At 39.8% G+C, this 16,163-nt stretch overlaps 1 protein-coding gene across 1 annotated transcript in view; it reads left to right on the top strand.

Annotated features, from left to right (window-relative positions):
• prkcab (protein kinase C, alpha, b) overlaps positions 1–16,163 on the top strand; it is a 42,120-nt gene that overhangs the window by 13,111 nt on the left and 12,846 nt on the right. Inside the window, exons 3-5 of the mRNA XM_077735132.1 lie at positions 4,463–4,545; positions 14,786–14,897; positions 15,594–15,722. Coding sequence (XP_077591258.1) covers positions 4,463–4,545; positions 14,786–14,897; positions 15,594–15,722 — 324 coding nt within the window. The remainder of the gene's footprint in view (positions 1–4,462; positions 4,546–14,785; positions 14,898–15,593; positions 15,723–16,163) is intronic.

Consider the following 16,163-nt stretch of genomic DNA (forward strand, 5'->3'; position numbering starts at 1 on the left):
TCTTTTTTTCCACCACTCACAAGCTGATGACAGAAAAGGCAATGAACACATCATTCATTCGTTCTCAAACACTCACTCAGTCACTCACTAACTCAAACATAGATGTGTAAGATGTTTCTACCTGTGTATCAACACCAAACCACCTGTGTAATTATAAATCTACATTGGCCAGGTGGAAAGAAAATGTCTGCGCTCACTTCAGTACCTCAGCACTCTCTGTTCCAACCTGTTTCTAAAAATAACCAACAGGGAGAAAAGTGGGGTGCGTTATGCCAGCACCACCTGAAGGAAGAAAGTCAAAGTCCTGCATCATTTATTCTACACATTCTTTCAAATCTGTATGGTCTTTTTTTAGAAATACCATGCAATTAATTTTCCAAAATTAGAAGAAATTGCATTTCTCTCCAAAGGTTACAAACACATCCTGCTATCTTCCTTTGCATCTCAGATCAGAAACCTTTTTTCTGCTCCAATGCAGATGAGGGTTTAGATTGACTGGTTATGACTGGAAGGGTATTGAACATATCTCCCTCTTTACCATAAATATTTTCCCAGAGGACTGCCATAATTATATTATGGGTATAATTTGGTAGATTATTAATTTGAGCAGATTAAGGTGGTGTTTGTGATTCCTATACTGTGTGATGTGCAAAGTTTTCAAGTATTCAACACATAAGCTTCATGCATAATGACGTTTTTGTTGTTTTCAGTCTTGCGTAAATAGCGACACATAAGGAAGTGTCGTGGTTGCATAAACTGCGTCCTAATGCGCTTATCTCGGCAATTAGTCTGGTGCAAACAAACAAACAAAAAAAAAGATCAGCATAATTCATCCTAACATCCCTGACGATACAGTATGTCAGTGTGTCACTTTCTGCTCCCGCCATTTCGCACACTCAATGTTTGGACGCCACCATCTGTGAAGAAATACACCGTTTTGACTTCCTCAATCGCCGCATGAGTCATCAAAGAGATTTATCATGGACCACCATCTTTACTTTGTTCTCTTTCGACTCCCCTCGGACTTGTCAAGATAATGTTATTAGTTTGTCGTATAATTTACGGGGACAATGTGAAGGTGTGTTTTTGTCGCCTTGTGAAAAAGTGAATCTGACATAACAGATGGTTTGTTTGACAAATGTCGTGCAAAACTGTCTGGGAAAGTGCCAGTCGGAACTGTTTTGGAAAAGAAAGTGGAGTCTGTCGCAACCATTGAAGGAGATGGAATATGTTTTAAGATATTATTTAACATTTTAGTGCTAAAAGTTTAAAAACTGAGTTCCTATACCTTCACTTGTTTTAAGGAAGTTTGGCTGCTGCAATTGGACAGCCACCAATTTAGGCTGTCCCCCGCCTAGTGCCCAAAGTCAGCGGGATAGGCTCCAGCACCCCCTGCAACCCTAAAGCGGTTCAGAAAATACAAATATGAAAATAAATGAATAAATAGTTGACTATGAAAATAATCTTTTTGCAGCCTTACCCAGGCTCAGGATAAAACAAGAAAATATTCCAAATGTGTTGCTTGCCACACATTTTTAAAAATAAGCAACTAAAAAGATATGCTTGCTTGTTAAATTTCACATTGGATGTGCCCTGTGTGACTCAGATGTTTTGTATACAGAACAAGCTGAAAATTCAACTCATTAGCCTTGACAAGGAGTCAGTGAGATGCACGTCCAAATGCAACATTGTTTTTTTCTTTTAACTGCTTCAATGCCCAGCGATTTTCATCAGCTTCTCCACGTTTAAACGGAATGGACGTGCATCGCCGTCACAAGCACTAAAGGATGGCCCCTCAAAGCCAGGCCTGGGTTGATCCCATAGGATTCAGACATCCCCGCCTTCAAATCTAAATGACTTTGCAAGGTTGGCCAAGAAAAGGCTTTCCCTGCTTACTTAGTGTCTCCGTGGCGCCAAAATGCTAACACTATGCTGACATCATGATGCCATGAAGCCTAAATTGAAATAGGAAGTACACTTGTACATCATAACTTCAAAGCATTTCTGGAAAATACAAACCAATGTTGGCATTTTGTTAACATTTTTTATTAACATATTTAGTGTCATTGTGAGTGATTAATTTGATTTTAAATCAATAACAAATCCCAGAGTGCTTTGCAGACATTTAAATTTTCTCATTAATTAGTTAATTAATTTTCAGCAACCGTTTCAAGCCGATCGCAGACATTTACATTAAATATATGGTATGCCTGATCCAACTTTTAATTTTCTTCATGTATTATTAACTTTGTATGGTTGTAATTTTGGGTCTTCTGCTACAAATATTGACCAGAAGTCTTGCTTCCTGGAGGATCACTAATTTTACGTTAATATTTACTTAATCTGTGACTACACTCTAAATCTTTTAACAAATACGCACCATTTTGTGATGTCAAAATAGGTTCTGATGGAAGTCATATGGTATTTGTTGTCTTTTCCCTTTAAAAATGAAAAGTGGATTACTAAGCATGGATTCTAGATAGCGGAATCAGTTTATAAAGAGGTTGCAGAGTCTGTTTTTCATTGGAGATATCACAGTAATTGGTCAAGGACACTTTGTCCATTGTGACATTAGTAATTTCCCCGCGGCTACTCTGAAGTTTTCCAAGAAACATCAGATTTCAGGCTTCAAATTCAGCAATTTATCGGTCACCCATAATTAGATCCCAGTAGCAAGTGTCAAACCCGAGAGAGTGCATGTGTGTTTTAAGGAGCAATTGATTAATGGCGAGATAGATCTTCTTCACATACTGTGCAGAAGATGTGACAAAGAATCCTCTTCCTTCTTTATATATCATACTAAAAGGGAGGATGATTCATTCTTTTCTCCTTTCCTCTTAATTGAAAAGCTTTGTTGATGAGCTGGATCTTCACTGTAAAGCTTTCTCTTAAGAACCAGGGTGGAAAAACTGACTTTTCCCAAGGATTAGAATGAGGTTATGATCAGTTTTTTTTCTGTTGGAATCATCAGAAGAATTAAAAGGGTTGCTGCTTGTGGGAGTGTTCTCATACAGTCAACCGCCTTCCATCTGTTGTTAGACTTAAGGAGCCCAAAAATCACATTTGGTGGGAGCATGTGGGTCACTAAGGATGCAATAACATTTGTGTATATAGCTCAACTTCTCGTCATTATTTAGATTAATTCATTAGGCTTTATAGATGGCAATATGTACATTTTTTTAATTGAATTCTATTATGCCGCATATCAACTCCATGTCTTTTCCTGGATAATACAAAGTGTTGTACATCAACATAACAATAGGAAGTACGTACGTTTACAAAAGTTTCTGCTGAGATTTGTCCAAGTTCATTTTTGCCAATCAAGCTGTTTGTTATTTGGGCTTTGCATCTTCTTTATTTTGTTTAAGCATGTTTGCTCCAATTGCTTCTTGGCTACATCCAGCTTGCATCTCCAGTTTATTTTGGTGGCGTGTTTATCATTAAAATGACAAGCGCCAGGGTAACTGTTTTTGCTGAGCTGTTCATCTCTACCCCTCTCCCTCATACTTCCCCTTTAAAAGTGAAAAAGATTAATTTATTCTCCACACCATTGGGAAATTCATCTCCCGGAGAGTATTAGCTTCTGATCTGCCCTTGCGTGAGGATTTGTTATTACAAAAACAAAATGCTCATTAGAAGTAAGTTATGCATATCAACAATTTCTGAGGCTACTTGTGAGAGTGGACAAGCAGAGTGGCAAAGTGACTTTCCACTAATGCTCACGTGATTGCGCTCCCTGGCATCTGGACACCAAGCGGAGCAGACAGATTGTGCGGGAAGGCAAAGAATGATTCCGAGCTGAAGAATACAGGCAGACAGAGGGAGTGTGTGTTCTTGTTGTCACAGATGTCCGTGCGTTGGTTTTTGAAAAAAATGTCGTCAGGTGTCTTGTCTGCCGTGCCACACCGACTGACATGCCGAGCCAAAAACGCCGACGGACGCCATTGTTGACGGCGTTGACATTCTGTATGTGGGTTTATGTGTGTGGGTGCGCAAACATGCGTGAGCCTGATGGACCTTTTTAAATTTTTTGATTGCAAGGGTAAAATAGAGTGCCAGAGTCCCTAACCATGAATTGAAACTCATCCTTAGGGAGATTTTTTAGTGCCCAATCACCCTACCATGCATTTTTTTGGAATGTGGGAGGAAATCAGAGTACCCAGGTAAAAACCATGCAGACATGGGAAGAATTGGGAGTCATTGTGGATTGAAGCTTTGATTTTAGAACAGTAAGGCGCACCTAATGTTGTGTCTCATTTGAACATGTTCCCTGACAACAAAATTGTACTATAACAACTCTTCCCTCTAAATGAGGAACCCCATTTTAAGTTAAACATAGTCCTAATGACTATTAATATTGTCTATGTAATGCTAATACAATAATATTGATATTAATCTATGTATGTTGATCACCACATTATGATTTTGGGTTTGTAAATCTCTGTCTCTTTTGCTTTTCCAGTGTGCTGTTTTGTGGTCCACAAACGCTGCCACGAGTTTGTAACCTTCTCATGTCCCGGAGCTGACAAGGGTCCAGACACAGACGTAAGTTTTCTATCCATACCTTTCACTAATGAAGTCGCAAGTGACTTTCTTCCACGCTTGTTGAAATAGTAGCAGTTATTTCAAAGTCCCAACAATGGCTCTATTCCAAAGAAATGTTTGTACTTTTTGTCACCCGCCGAGGAATCGTTAACTCCCCGTGAGTGTGAGCTCACACAGAAGATGCTCGGCTTTTCTCTCGTTCTTCCCTGCGGTTGTTAATGAAGAGGTGGAGGTCAAGCAGAGCTGTAGAATGTCAGAGTTAGGATGGCAGTTGGGCAGTTTGTTGCAAAGGAATATGAGAGTATTAGTGGTGAAAGGCCAGGTCAGTAGGAAATTGGACAAGAAATGTTACTCCAAAATGAATAGATAGAGCTGAAACTAATGATTGACTCAGCAGTTCATTTAAACATTTTGAGCCGCCCTCTAATTATGATTTTAAATTTTATTTTTTAAGGTTTATTAGTCATCATTCAATAGATTGAACGTCTAGCACCGCAAATGGCAACCAACGCGTTAAAGTTACTTTTCAACAGCTGTTTATGAAACCAGAACTTGACCCGTCTTTCAACTGCATGTCCAGCAGATGCTTTGATCCGCTCACATGTCAGATGGAGACAGATGTTGGCATTAGCATTTGAACGAAAGGCGCTTTCATTCAGCACATTGTGTAGTAGAGATGGGGTATTATCTGTTAAGGACCACTCTAAAAACCGTGACTCACCCATAGTGAAAGAATACATGTTTCACAACCTGGTCACGTGTTATGAAAAAGGTCGGCCATCTTTCACGCAGCTGGAGTCTCTTACAAATCTTTGCTTTTTGATCTGGCTTCATGTCACTGATAGATTTGGGCTCAGCAACCGGGAGAGATTACGTTTTGCATGTCGCCGTTACTCGCTTGGGAAAATCCTCTTTGCGACCATCTGTCTTTCGCCCTGATTACGACACGGCCGCGCCGCGTTTTAAAGCATGTGTTAGCACATTTGCATCACGAGGCTGACGTGTCGAAGACTCGCTGGACAATTTGGAGGAAAGTTGTGAATGGAATCATTAGTCATTGCATTGGAAATTAAGGTTTCTGTTTGATTGAATGTGTAATAGAGAAAGGAGTCAATTTCAATGCTTTCTCCGTATGTAAACAGTGTATATTTCTGCAAAAATATGACACAAATATTTATAAAATACTTTATATTTTACTGCCATTGACGGATTGGACGTCCATCGTCACTACTGGAAGTGAATGAATTGACACTACGAGTCCATAAAATATGTACAATGTTATATTTGTAAATAAAATATGCTATGTTATGTTTTGTCCATCAGTTGTAGAGATAAAACACGAAAGAGAACGAATAGAAATGTGCGCGGTCCACTTCCAGTCGAGTCGTTGAATATCAGCTGAAGCCAAACGAGGTCGTGTGTAAATCGGCTGCAGTTTGTCACTTAGATTAGCCCGGGCTCACTTTGGCTCCTCGGGCCGCCACTGGCCTGTTCCAAAAATGTCACTGGGGGAGGGAACACATGATAAAGTCATAAAGTAGCATGCCGTTCATCATAAAGCAGACCCAGGCTGTAAAATAACTTGTCTGTCACAATATCCGTATAGAGTGAAAGCCGGGGGTCGCTCCGCATTGAGTTTTTGCTCTTTTTGCTTGTTTTCTTTGAGATGGGTCACTTCCATGTTCATTTTGGGGCATTTGTTTATTACCTTTTGTTGGCTTTGGGTCACTTTCTGAGGATTTTGGGGTATTTCCACATGACTTTCTATACACTTTGGGTCATTGCCAGATAATTTTAGGCCAATTAGAGAAGGTTTTTTGTCAAAATCAATAGAGAAGAAGGAATACATTTGTGGGAGTCAAATTTGCAATTGGAAATGAATGAATGGGAAATTTACAGGGCAGTTTAGGACAAACTCTGGCAGTATTGCACATTTTTGCCAATGATTTGACATGCTTTGCTAATGGCCTAAGAATAGGCTATGACATGCACCAAAAAAAGTCTTCACAAAAGTCCAAATATACGTGGGGAGGTTTTCTTTGCAATAGGATTTCAAAATCTTCAAGCAAATTTGTGATGTTCCATCTTAAACTGATAGCCTTTCCACATTATTCCTCCACTCATTAAAAGTCGTCATCTCACTCCCTGACAATGACGGAAGCCTTTTTTTTGCCGAAATGGCGCCGGAAGGGACGAGAACGAGGCAATAGCAAATGAGCGCCAAGCAATTTACGAGGATCGAAGAGATGAAGTCGAGAGATTCAGCACTGCGGCTAGCTCCTTCCTTCCTAACCTGAAGAAAAGGAGTAATTTTTGCAGAACTGATTATACCCTTGCAACCCACACAGTCGGAATAAGACACTTGTGAATGCAATTAAGAAAAAATCCCACAGCCCTCTTATTACATTCGCAGTATTTTTCTTCCCTGAGCAACGTATTCTCTCTGATTATTTTGCTGGCTGCTTAAAGCTTGAAGATTGTGAAAGATAAACTGCTGCCAATCTCGCCAATCAAAATGCATGGCATTTATGTCCGTTTAAATTCAGGGATGTGCGGAATCCCCTTTTTAATAACAGTTAACGTGCTGAAACTTGTTTGCCCGGTCGAGTTCACAGGGGAAAGAAATATAATAAGGGCTTGTGCGGGCTTCTTTCATTACATTTTGCAAATTTAAATGAGGAAGGGGAATAAAGAGATCGTTGGGGCACTTTTGTTTTAAGAAAAAAAAATGAAAGGAACAATCAGGAAGGATTGTTAATGAGTTGTGCTTTCTCACAGCGGCTCAGCAGTGAGTGGTGAAAAGTTGAGCCATTTTTTTTTTACCCATTTAGTCACCATTAGTATTATTGTCATTCACCTGGGTCAGTCAATAAGTTTAACCTCAGCCAGGTTGTAAATCTCCATTTGATTGTACTCGTTTATTGTTAGTCACATTATAGTTTGTTCTTTCTTTTTTAGTTTCTTGTGTTTTTATTTTTAATGTAGTTTGTACTCCGAGGGGTTTGTTTTTTGGTTCTATAAACATTTCTTGTGTTCTTCCTACTTTGGTTCCCTTGCCTTGTTCATATATTGGCTGCCACACTAGATGAAATTCCCCCAGGAATAAGTGTTATATCACTATATTGCTTTTCTATTTTTATTAAGAGTGCATTGTGGCCACGTATAGGAAAGGATACAAATCCCAACTTTCAGACTCACACTCTAGGTAGCTGCCCTAGAAATGTCAACCTGGCCCAATTTTTTATGAACTCAGTTGCTCCAAAAAGTACCAATAAAAAGAGTTTACATTATAGCACAGTTTGCAACATGTTTGCGATTCCCATGTTCTCATCTATAGGCGACCAGATTCAACTTATTGGTTTCTGCTGCTTATGGCAACATAAGTTAGACTTCCCAACATCGCCATTGAACCGGCAACTATTTAATAATGTAAACAGAACCCTTTTAATTACTCTAAAGATAGTTTTGTGGCATATTTAAATGCCTCTTCAGTTAAAATGAGTGTTCTATCAGCCTTTCTTTGCACGACTTGTTCCGAGTTTCCTGAATTTGTTGAATTCTTTCTTGCAACTCCTGCACTTCCTTCGCCTTGATTGTCATCCCGTCATCACAAATGCCAGTGTTAAGACTGTTCAGGGATACTGGATTTGCTTTGCTTTCATAAATTCATTTCTCCATTATGGACGCCCACAAATAAAGCACACTGCCGGTGTCGTACTCTCGTGTGTGTGTGATAAAAGTATTTGGTCAGCAGGTGCCAACTGCTTATTCTGGAAATTCTTTGCCTGGAATCCCAATTCAAATGTATTATACGTCTATGGCAGCAAACGAGTTAAGGATTAGGGTTAGGGGTAATGAATTAGGGGTGGTAGTTTCATATGCAGTTAATCCCAAAAATGATTATTCCATTTTATATAGGAAATAAGAGCAAATATTTCCCCTCTTATGTATGTTTGTTTAGAGTTTTTCATGAATGTGTACTGACATCTAAAAAGCAAATGGCTTTCAATTGTTAGCTTCATTTTCTTGTGGAATTTTGAGTTTAATCAAAGCTGGGTCTAAATCAAGTCATACAATACAATTCATCAGGTGGCATTTGATGAATAATTTATAGCATTGGCCAATCTGTTTGTATATAAATTGCATCAATTGGTGGTCTTTGCAGCAAACAGGTAAACAATGTGTGAGTGTGTGTGTTCAGGAGTGCAGACCGCAACCAGGGAGTCGACCTATTCCTCCGTCTGGAGGTGGAGGCAGCTCACTGTTTAATGTCACCACCAGGGAGGACTGCAGGGGGCATCAATGGTGGTCGGGTGGAGCGCATGGGAAATCACCAATGCTAGGTCTATCTCTACTTGGCTGGTCAAAGCGGAATTAGTTCCATTTCCACACTGATGGCCCAAGGCACCAAATGCACAGTCCACCACTGTCTTTTATAGTGCCTTTTAATTTGGACCTCACTGTTTTTCTTAATCTAAACAACGTTGCAGTGCTGCCTGTTCACAAGCGGAAAAATTTACACGAGCACTGTGACTCACATTTGCATTAATTCGCAGTCGAAAGCTGACATTTGAAGCCCTACTGTAGGTATTGGTAGGCCTTTAACAAGCATTCTATGTCACGTTGTTGTGCGTCCCTGCTAGTGGGAGAGCTGCACTCCCCTCAGATAAAAGTACAGACAAAACACAGAAATCTATTTTTCACCGCGAGGACTTGATGCCATGCTGGGATTTTCTGTCTGCCGCCTTGTCCTGACAAAGCCTTCAAGGGGAGGTCACAGATTTCACGGGTCGTCTGCTTTCTGTAGTTGCATGAAGTATTTGGGAAGACACTCGGATGTGTTCATTTAGGGATGCATGTGCATTTTCAGGTAATTCTGAGGTTGTATAAATATACAGTACATGCAGTAAGTAGTAAACCGATAACAGTTTGCCTCATTTAAATAGAAAGAGATTATCATCTAATGTTACAATGCTAATGTCAATCATATTCAATGAAGCAATGGGCAACCTGTGACCTATTTTTATATCTTGTATATGAGCTGTTCCCCTCAAAACAGATATATAGTATATTGTACACTATATAGTATATTGACCCCTTGGTGTTCAATGCACATGGTGCAGAATGAATTAGTAAAGCTTCAATATTGCAAAGCTGGGTGCATTTAAGTGAATTGCACTGTCAAAGGTGAATTCATCAGCTCATGTCATGTCCCCTCGTCTTATCATGAGAGTATTATATAGATTGTATACTGATAATCCGGCATTTCTGACTTGCCAACACCTCACGTATTAGGGGGCCACCGGCTGCTCAGCTGCTGATCTTTTGGTCTTAACGTAACAAGTCTCTGATTAATTGACAGATAGAAGAAAAAGAGCGTCTGTCAACAAGTAGGCAAAGAACAAGAAGCTTGTGGTTTATCAAATCTGCGTTTCACTTTGACAAATGGAATACGAACCAACTGCGCGGGTAAATGGATGAATGTAAACCACATTCATTGGACAACAATATGATAATTGCCGCAATTAGAAAGTCTGTCACAACTGTGGGGTTCCACCGGGGTCAATCCCGTGACCCTTTTTTGTTTGACCAAAAATGAACTGAATTAAATAAATCAATGAATTGTTTCAAGTAGGCGTGAATGATCATAATTATTCCTGGGGACCCAAGATAATCAAAGCAACTTTATTGTTGCAGATGGCCCTAGAGGATTACCATGTGTTTAATTGCATCTCACCCCTAAGGGAGTCTGACTCTTTCGCTTATGCATTCCATAAGCTTCATTCGCATGCTGCAATCATCTGGCCTTGTTGCCTTGTTGTCGTTTGTGTACTTCACGAGCCCCACGCTCCGTGTCCATCCTGAGAAAAGATAAATATGATGATTATCCAATCCTGGGGGTGCTGTTTTCACTGAAATAGTATTGCAATAGCAATTATGATAGAGGTTCATGTAGATTTCGGGTGAGGGATCAGACATATGAGGGAAAATCTTTCACAGTAAGATACAATAGAGAAACTACATTTTTTTTAACTATATTCAGTCGTATTTAACTTATTGGCTGCTATTATTGAATCATCGCTGTCAGCCCTTCATGTTCAATTGGTTTGGACATCTACTGCCATAAATTGCAGTAAATGAGTTCATAAAACTAAACACAGGCTGTACTGTTTATGTTTTTTTATGTTTTCAATATAGGCAGCCATGAAAAGAAGCCTTGAGTTCTCAGAATGAACCATTCAGATCAGTACAGTGCATTTCAGTGTTCTCATGTTTACGGAATATAGTGGTCACAATCATGGATGAAAGGTAGCAATGCATGAGACGTTTAATGCTTTCTGGTGACGTGTATTTTTTACAGAATTTTAATGCTTTCCTTAAAAGCTAATAAATTTGACCAAGAAAAAGTCAACAGAAGCATATGAGAATGGGATAGAGAGTACTAGGGGAGCTGGGGACCTCCGTTTCCATGGCAATGTCATCCTGATTAATGTGTAGGCATGTAAAAAAAAGCAAGATATGCCTTTTTTATGAATGCGTATGTATATATATAAGCTGACCTGAATTTTACTTGTAATCAGTCAAAGTTGCACTCACAATGCCCAAAATCGCCTAGCACAGCCTTCAATTTCTATGCAGAATTTTTATTGAAAATCTATGACTTTCTTTTGAAGTATGCTTTTACCGCCCTTTATGAGACCATAAGCCTCACTCGGGGTCACTTAAAGTGGGCTCCTCCATTTCCGGGCATCCCTCTCAACTAAGTCAACCACGTTGAACTGCTTAACCTCACTCACGAGCGTTTACACTAATTACCTGCTGAGCCAGCTGCAGTGCATCTAACAGTTAACCCACCAGAAAATGATGCTCCTTTCATTAGTTTCAGTGCTTCGGGACCCTCTGTTGACCACAGATGCAACTTATTTATTTAGTGGGTCTCTCTTTTTTAATAGTCTTTTAAAACCTATATTCACAATGGTTGATTAATCCTGTTCATCCATGATTTCTGATGGATTGATTTAGATTTCAGGATATACATCCAATCCATTTGACCAGGGGAATCAATTCGGATCGGTCATTTATCACTGTCAATCCCAGCTAAATATTAATTTAATGTTCATGTCTAATCACACAAGTTTGTGTCATGCTTTCAATGTCAGGTCAACCTGGTTATTGTTTACAGAAATCATGAAAATATCTTTTTGCATGTAAAATAGACTTCATATCTTAGTCGGCCTCATTAAATGCCATGTTTGGTCTATACATGTAAACACTGCATCTCCCCTGTTGATTAGAGCAACAGGGGGCAGGCTAGAGGGCCAGACACCTGCTTATTCTCTGCTACTTAATATGACGGTATCGGAAAACTTGTTTGACGTCATCCCCGCAATTGACAAAATATCTCACCATGGAAAAACTGATTTACTGATGGCGAAATGTATCACTTTGCTCTAATGAGCTCATTCGTTTCTGTGCTTGTGCCGGCGAACGAACGTCGTGTTTGATTTCCTAATGCCTTTTATGTTTAATTCACTCGAAAGACTAGAAACGCACACACAATCACTTCAAGGATTAATCATTGCCGCTTTTTTTTGGTTACTCCACTTCATTTCTCCCTCTCTGTGTTATTTTTTTAACCTTAAGGGTATAAAAAAATGAAACTCTCCTTGACCACACACTGACAATGAGAGTGTCACTACCATTCATCTTGTCTCCTATCTCCTATCATCTTCTTCTTCTTTTTAACCTTCATGGCTTTCTCAACGTCAGGACAAATAAGTCTCTTCTAGTGACACCATTGATCATGTGCAGTCCCTCACCTCCGTCAAAGTGGTGACCTCGTGCGACTCCGCGGTCACGCTTGGGAGACTGCCCGAATGTCCCGCCGTCCTGTCAGTTTGTCACCGCTCGTCGTCTGGGATGTCTTTTCCACTGGGGCAAAACGGCCCTGGGTTTCATTTCGGAAATGAAATCCCGGGGGAGGTCGTGTCAGTGGATGTGTCAGGTGATGCTTTTGGAATTTCAAAGAACATATTATTCATTCTCTGACCGAGTACTTTGTCATGATAGACTACAGATTGATTTGAAGGCTTGTATGTTTTCAAACCTCCAGTAGGGGTCAAGTTCTAACCATGAAAGTACACACAACAGTAGTTGACCCTTTAATATTCTTTTTGTGGCCTTGGACATCATCATCATTGTGAAGTGATTTGCATGTCTTCCTCAATCTTGTGAGGTTTTTTTTGTTTGAATCTGGTGGTTGTTTACTTCCAACACTCCTTCCATAAATATGTTCCATTGAAAATGTTCATTGTAGTCCATATTTACAGAACAATTATGTAATCATAACATTATGACAACAAATTATGTGCTGAAGGATGCGAAAATGAATGATGTATTGTTTCTATCCGATGGAAATTGTCATTCATCATGCCAGTTAATGGACGAGTGTGATTCATGTGATGGATTCAATCACGCCCCGCTCCTTTTCTTTTTATTTGATTCTTGTTTCATTCCACACAAAAAAAATCAAACATACACCCAAAGATTAATATTATGTTAGGAACATTCACATGTTGTGGCCAATTTGTATGATCTTTCCTTTTTCATGTATGGCCTTAATATTGACTACTTTGGTTTTTGTAAACATAATTTGCAATCAAAGTAAAACTTCTATGCATTCTCTGATGGATTTTATTCCGAGTTACAAACTTATTAATGTAATTATTGTTATTGATGTCCACTTGTTTCCTTCTGTTGTTATTGGCCGCGACGCTCCGCCTAGCTTTGCTGATTAAGTCATGAGCAGAAAAGCTGGCTGCGGGGGTGGTTACCATGTAAATGAGCACCATTGTTATATGAGAGTGTTGAACAGCTCGTTCGTAAACATATTCTTTCAGAACATGACATATTTCAAATTTTGTTCCGGACAAGCAATCTGGAGAGCCACTTTGTTAGGATTCAAATCCAGGGTTACACATCGTATAACCATCTGCAGTCAGATATTTATGTGTTTTCGTTATTCTACTCTTGTATTCTCTCAACAAGGCTCTTTAAGGACAAATTAAGTTTCCGCACAATTGTCAAATTGCTTTTAAAAACCAAAAATGCAAGAAAAAAAGGAAGGAATACCCAGGAGCCTCTGACGTAGAAAAGGCATGAATTACCAGACCATCTGGGTAAATTTTCCCCTCCTCCCTGAAGGTGCCAAGGAGCAAAAATAGCAAGACGTCACAGCAATTAGAATTTTCCTAGACCCGTCATTTCCCTGCCAATCACACAATAACAACTCCACATTATGCATTTTCACCCTGCATGGATTTCTGTGCCAGCTAATGAACAAAATCCTTTCTGGCAGATATCTTTTTGAATATAAAATTATATTTTAAGAGGTAAAATGATTTCTGTCTTTATATTTGATAGGATTCTTACATTTTCTGAGTCTGTTCTTCCTTGGCAATCACACAAGAAAAGACAAATTCCACATAATTTTACACAATCCTATGTCATCATTTGAATTTAGGTTCCCGGAACCCTATGAGAGTTTCAATCCCCGGTTGCTTGTGTAAAAGATCTCCATGCCAGATGTGTGGCCAATATAAACAGCTGCTCAGTTGGAAATCTCTCGGCATGACACACACTCGGCGCTGTTCATCCGCTGCAAGTATTTATGCCAATGTTAACCCTGGAGTTTTCGGAAAGGGGAGAAAATGCCAGTATCCCTTTCAGGTTGACTCGAAACGCAAACTTTCTGCACTTTCATGACTTTACAAAGGTTAGATTGAGATTTTTTAATGCACTCGGATGGCATAGTTGAAGAATGGTTAGCACATCTTCACAGTTTTAAGTGCTCTGCAAATGGCTGGTAACCAATTCAGTGTCTACCCTGCCTATTGCACCTAGTCAGCTGAAATAGGCTTCAGCACCCCCGCGACTCTTGTGATGATAACAAAAAAACACCTGTTTTTGCACATGCACTTCTTGGATAATGTAGGCCAAACCTAATTGGGATGATTTCCATAGAAAACGATTGAATATATCTTTTACATTCATTTTAATATGTGGCTATAAAAAGAGCTGCTTATTTTCTGTTCAATTAAAGTTCAATTAAACTCATTTGCAGAGCACTTTATTCCTAGGTTGCCATTACCGTCATTGGTACTGAAACATGACCTCTGACTCTCAGCGCAGCTGTGCTCTGCTCCATTTCAAACCATGTTTCCTACTTTTGTGTTTGTAGGATCCCAGAAGCAAGCACAAATTCAAGATACACTCTTATGGCAGTCCCACTTTCTGCGACCATTGTGGCTCACTGCTTTATGGCCTCATCCATCAGGGCATGAAATGTGACAGTGAGTATGCCATTCACTCTCGTGATATACCATGATACAAAATATTTACAAAAACATTTGCTTTACATCTGACTAGCTGCCGTTAACCATACTGTATATTTTACTTGAAATATGCTTACACTTAATATAATTTCTCTATTTTGGTGGCCTGTAACTGAGTGAATGTGAGCGTCATTTTTGTCGGTGTAGCGGAAAAAATCACCGAACCTACTATTGATATATGTATATTTTTGGAAGTTGTAAAATATTTTGTAATTAAGTCATGTCAATTAATACGTTAAAAGTTACACTGAATAAAAATGGCTTCTTCTTTTCCCATACGTCCTGTTTTTTTTTTTTTTTTTTGTCATCACATCTCTCTTCTCGGTCCCCCACATCATCCCAAGTCATCTCCATCCGTCACCTCTTGCTATCTCTTCCACTTATGCGCTCCATCCATCTGCGGGTCTCTGCTTGCGTGGCCTGATCACAGATGGTAATGGGAGCAAGGCAGAACAAATTGACACGGGGGTGGCCATTGCCTTAGCCAGTTTCTAACTTCCTCCTGCTTGTCGTCCTTGTCCTCTTGACTACTCACGGAGTCTCGACTTTGTACACAATTTTGTTAAAACGTTATAATCACAGGGTGTTTACCGTATTGACCTCCCAGTTGTGGGATCTAATCCCAAAATGTCATCGTTTGTTCTCCTTTTCCAGCCTGCGACATGAACGTGCACAAGCAGTGCGTTGTCAACGTGCCCAGCCTGTGCGGGACGGACCACACGGAGCGCCGGGGTCGCCTCTTCCTCAAGATCGAGGTCAGCGGCGACAGGCTACACGTCACAGGTTGGTCTTTACACCCATGCCGGCATGGCTGTCTTGATTTGTTTGAGTGTCACTCCTCAATCACGCGCAGAAACGACTGAGGGATGTTGGGAAATATTTCAGAGTCATTCATGCTAATATCATCCTCATTCTTATTTATTGTTCAGTATTTCTGGATGTGTGTTCGTGGGGGATGCTGAGGATTGATTTTGGAATGCACGTGTGCTGCCTCGACCTATATATTCAACATATTTTGTGCCTTTGACTATGGCAGGCCACGGCAGCCAATATTTAAAAAAAAAAATTCCTGACTTTTTTCAAGCAGATATACCCGGGGGATCATGTATTCGTTTCCGTGGTAACCATCCTTGCACAAATGACTCACAATGAGAGTGGTGAGATTACAGTCCCTGACCATCAGAGGAGACCAATTTAAACCGTTCTTAATGTTGAGCCTAGAGA

This window comes from Stigmatopora nigra, chromosome 15 (genome assembly GCF_051989575.1).
Source record: "Stigmatopora nigra isolate UIUO_SnigA chromosome 15, RoL_Snig_1.1, whole genome shotgun sequence".
Classification (NCBI taxonomy): Eukaryota; Metazoa; Chordata; class Actinopteri; order Syngnathiformes; family Syngnathidae; genus Stigmatopora; species Stigmatopora nigra.